Source organism: Hippocampus comes, unplaced genomic scaffold (assembly GCF_001891065.2).
Source record: "Hippocampus comes isolate QL1 unplaced genomic scaffold, H_comes_QL1_v1.1 scaffold130, whole genome shotgun sequence".
Lineage (NCBI taxonomy): Eukaryota > Metazoa > Chordata > Actinopteri > Syngnathiformes > Syngnathidae > Hippocampus > Hippocampus comes.
In genome coordinates, this window is record NW_017842057.1 from 2,230,993 (window position 1) to 2,236,125 (window position 5,133).

General features: G+C 40.1%; 1 protein-coding gene across 2 annotated transcripts in view; it reads left to right on the forward strand.

Moving 5' to 3' along the window:
- pias2 (protein inhibitor of activated STAT, 2) overlaps nucleotides 1-5,133 on the forward strand; it is a 158,594-nt gene that overhangs the window by 85,191 nt on the left and 68,270 nt on the right. For both annotated transcript variants that reach the window (XM_019860949.1, XM_019860950.1), the window contains 2 exons: nucleotides 3,326-3,460; nucleotides 3,544-3,649. In XM_019860949.1, coding sequence (XP_019716508.1) covers nucleotides 3,326-3,460; nucleotides 3,544-3,649 — 241 coding nt within the window. The remainder of the gene's footprint in view (nucleotides 1-3,325; nucleotides 3,461-3,543; nucleotides 3,650-5,133) is intronic.

The window sequence follows — 5,133 nt, forward strand, 5'->3', positions numbered from 1 at the left end:
GAGAGACCGTGGTTTGCAAAAAAAACAGAAGTCGCCTCATCACAACACGTAGTGTACTAAACTCTTGCAATGACAATTCAAAGAACTTCCAGTCTGTGTCGAGTATCCACCCGTCATTGTTCGTCTTTGTCTCTCTGCTACTCTCTCTTAAAGTGCCGTGCTAGATTCTTAAGGACGTACTGCTGCTGTGGTTTACGGCCCAATTTTCAACCCGTCAAAATGATGGACGGCCTTAAATTTTCCCCGTCCACTCTTAAAGAAAATCCGTCAATGATTCCGTCAATGATGGAAAATGGTCGGTTAATGTAACCTCTTCATAAACAGAAATATAAAAGATGTAAATGTTTATACAGTCTTGTTTAACTTAGATTTTGTTCCAAAAGACTGGCTTTGTTATCAGAAATCACCCCTCCTCCTCCTGAGCCCTCACAAATAAAAGATGAAATGTCGGGTTTGCTTCGGGGTCGGGCCTGCAAATCAAGTTAAGTGATCGGGCTCGGGCCGGGTCGCGCTTAAATCACATCGCGACGGTTCGGGTCGGGCTCGATTTTTTAAGACCGATCTTAGCTCTAATTTAAAGCCTAGTGGGCTGCAGTATTTCTCCTTGTAATTACGCAAATGCACATCAAGATCTCTCTTTGTCTGGCCTCTTATGTGTTTCAGCGTAATTTCGTTGTGCAAATGCATTTAGCATGCTCATAAAAATATGGAGATTATTTTAACCTTAAGAAATTTTGCGTTTTTTTTTCTGCGGGGGTTCAGTGGGGGACCGCGTCCGTGGCCTCACCCGGAGGCGCACCAGGCATCAGGGACGCAGAAGCAAACCCCCGCCTACTCATTGGCCAGCGGTTTATAATACGGTGCGGTGCATATAATTACAAAATGGATTTTTCTTCATAAATCTGAGCATCCAGCTCTTAATCAGGTGCGGTCTGTAGCCCGGAATTTACGGTAGTTTTCTTTCATTTACTGTACATTATATTATTACTGGTGCTTTTACTTTGATTTATTTCACCAGCCCCTCTTTTTATTGTTCTTCCTTGTTGTTGGGAGTGTATACTTGCATGTGTGTTATTTTAAGGGCTGAATGATTTATTGCATTTGCAATATAATCCCAGTTTGATAAAACGTGATTCACTAATTGTAAAAGCTGTGATTTAAAAGGGTTGCCAAGCAGGCAGAGATGTCATCCCTGTAACTAATGCATGCCGCTATACATGCACATAATTTTTGGTCTGTTTTCTGTCTCATGAGATGTTGAGGCAAGTCAAAATTATCATAACAATAATAGAATTAATTTGTCATCCACTTTTCATCAGCATGATCTCAAAGTGTTTGAGACATGTTTGAGATTTTTCACCTGTTTTTAAAAACAAAAACTATCTGTGTTACACACTGTCTGTGTGTGCAAGTGTGTGGCTGATAAAATTTCTGTCCGAATAGATGATTTGTCATGCATTCTGTTGTTTGCCACAGATAAAAAAATAAAATAAATGTTGACTTTGATTGAACTCTCAACGATGTTTGGGCACAGGGCGCTACTGAGCACTGACCCAATCGAAACCCATCCTCCCATCAGATGATTTGAAGATGGAAATATCCTGCTCAGATGTCATGTATTCTAAAGATAATTGCGTCTGTATGTGGCCATATGTTGTTGGGTCATGAGATCTCGTTAATGAAAATAAAGACAGGCAAAATGTTTATTTCTTGTCAGTAGTTGCCATTTAATTCATGTGGTGCCACTGTCTTGGCTTGTAATTAGAGGTAAGATCGGGCCTAAAAAATCCAGCCCGACCCGACCCGTGGGTATTAAAGCCCGACCCGACCCGTGGTTATTAAAGCCCGACCCGAGCCCGACCAATTAACTTGATTTGCAGGCCCGAGCCCGAAGCAAACCCGAAATTTCATATTTTATTTGTGAGGACTCAGGTGGAGGAGGGGTGATTTCTGATAACAAATTAAAACCTGTCTTTTGTAACAAAATCTAAGCTAAACAAGACTGTATCAACATTTACATATTTTATATTTCTGTTTCTGCAGAGGGTACATTAACCGACAATTTTCCATCATCGACGGATTTTTTTTAAGAGTTCACTGGAAAAATTTAAGGACGTCCGTCATTTTGACGGGTTGAAAATTGGGCCATAAACCACAGCAGCAGTACGTCCTTATGAATCTTGCGCGGCACTTTAAAAGAGAGAAGCAGAGAGACGTAAGAAGAACAATGACAGGTGGATAATAGACAGAGACAGGAAGGAGTTCTTTGAATTGTCATTGGAAGAGTTGAGTACAGTACGTGTTGTGATGAGGCAACTTGTTTTTTTGCGAACCACGGTCTTTCGTGGCCAAAACTATTTACGGCCTCGAAACTAAAAAAAAAAAATAAAAGTCAGCGAGAGAGAAGCCCGGCCCGACCCGACCCGAACCTGAAGCAATGATTGACATTTTAGGACCGACCCGAATGGTCGGGTCGGGTCTAGGAAGGGCTCGGACCACCCGATCTTACCTCTACTTGTAATACGTCCTGCTGGTTTTTGAAGTTGTCACATTTTAGGTCATATACGTATGCAGGTATAATCTTACTTTACCTACACTAAAGCATATGTGATGGCTAAGTTTTACTTTTACATAGGGTATGTATAATGTATTTATTTTAGCGATGTCGACATAGTGCAGTCCACTTGTTTAACATACGTTTCATGCAACATGAGAAGGTGGATATGTTGAAGTGACAAAGCCACAGATTTGTTGGCATTATTGTTAGAATGTGTGCTTTAGTTTTCTTACTGATTCACAGTAGTATCGTGGATACAGTGCATATGTTTATGCCACACTTGTTTGGCAGAATTATATTGCCACAGTGAATGCTTACACAATGACATATTTAAGTATTGAGTGAATTTAAACCTGTAGCTTTAGTTCAGAAATAAACTGTCTTTCAGGTTAATACTTAATTTACTTAAATCTTAACATCTTGATCTATAATGGATCTGATATTTATTGTAATAAATTTGAAGTAATTGCCTGTTTGTTAAAAATAATTGAAAAGGACATTGAAAAAAGTTATCATGTGACATCGCAATTGCAATTTTTATCGAAAAAAAACATTCTCTTGTCCTAGGTTTTTTTTTTTGTTTTTTTTTTTTAAATGAATGTGTGCGTGAATGTGGTCTGGTTGATGGGAGTAATTGAAAGGGACACTAAAAAGTGAATTTTGTTTTGCTTTAGGGAACAAATATAAATAAAGTACTTTGTGCTGCATTGTTTGAAAGGCAATATTCAGGGAGTCTGAATTGATTTTCAAAACATTTGTTTTCGTTAGGGTTACACACCTCCCCCCAAAAATGGCGTGGAACAAAAGAGACCAGGAAAACCCCTGAACATTACCTCATTGGTGCGACTGTCCTCAGCAGTACCCAATCAGATTTCAGTGACATGGGCACCTGAAATTGGAAAGGTAACAATCCTACTCAATTTGCAATTTTCCTTATTTATATTGTCAAGGACCTGATGTTGGGATAAAACTTCTGATCTTTGCAGACCTACTCCATGTCTGTGTACCTAGTGAGGCAGCTAACATCACCACTGCTGTTGCAGAGGCTGAAGATGAAGGGCACCAGAAACCCAGACCACTCCAGAGCACTAAGTAACTGCGCTGCCTATTATAACAGTCTCTTTAATACCACAATGAAATGAAATTGTGTTGTAATGACTGACTTGAGCTATTTTTAGAGTTACTGTAGTTGCGGTGTTTCACAAACTTGTGCCATACAAATCAACAAGACAACGTTGTCCTGAAATGAAGTTCATTTGCTGACTAAAGATGCAGATAAAAACGACTTCATTACTTTGACATTGTGTAATGCGGTGCCTGTTGACAGTGGTTCAGCAGTGGCACCAACACAGCTGCTACATTGTTAGAGGCTTCAGTGTGAGCAGTTTCCCTGCTACCCGCTAGCCTCTAAGCAAGGAGGGATGTAACACTATCCAAATGCCATTGTAATATCACAATATCAGTCCCACAATAAAAAATCTGTGCAATATTATATTTTTAATCACCTTTCTTTATTTATTTTACACTTAATTTCAAAAGTGCTTAGCAGCATATTATTTTTGCGTCAGAACCACAGTAGTGATTTTTCCGGCTTAAACAGCACACATGAGTACACCTGATTTGTTAAAAAGTGATGAGCAGGATCAGCAACTGTGTCATGCTGTCAGCATCCAAGGATACAGAGTAATTTTCATCTTTTAAACTGCCTTTGAAAAGTAATCCAATGGCTCACACCAGCCTATATGGGGCACTTCATACTGAACTGAGCTAGTTGAACTGAGCCAGGTCACCCTCAAAACCGGTCTGTTTTCTGTTATTTGTTGGCTTAGTTTGTTGAGTTGTAAACAAAGTATTATCAGAGATGAAAGTCCTCCGGATTTTCCCGGAATTCCGGGTTTTTCAAATTTTTATGAAAATTTCTCCGGAGAATTGAGGAAAATAAAATTAATCCGGATATTAGTTGACAACATTGGACGAAGACGCGTTTGAGTTCGTTGTATTGCTTTCACGAGCGTAGCCATATTGAGGCACTAACACTAGTAACAGTAAAGAGATTTTTGTTTGTGTAATAACGACAGAAGACATGATGGCGTTTGACTAATGGTTTAGTAGAACGAATGGCAACTCGCAACAACAGTAGCAAGCGTCATTTTGCCAATTGGGTTATACCATCTCAACTAGAATGTGGGGGATAGTCCCCAAAACAATTTTCGTCTCTTTATAAACACACTTGCTAAACCCCAGTGGAACGAATAAAAGACCCCGTGGACAAGACAGTTGTTGTAAAAAAATATATTTGTACAAAAAGGGAAACACCCAGATTGGCAGAAAAACGTGTCCGACTTCGAGTGTCGTCTCGGCTAGCTTAGTTTAGCTGTTGTCATGTGTGACGTAGTTGCGTCGGCGCTGATTGGTTGAAATCAAAAGACGCGCTTGCGTACATGTTAGCGCTGACGCGTGCACAGCAGAGAGCAGCGGACTATCTACTGCTGAGGCTCGCTTAGCTTGAGTGGAGTTGCCACAACAGTAATACCCTCGCCTCGCATTCTCATGGCCTCGCCATATCTTGGAGATTT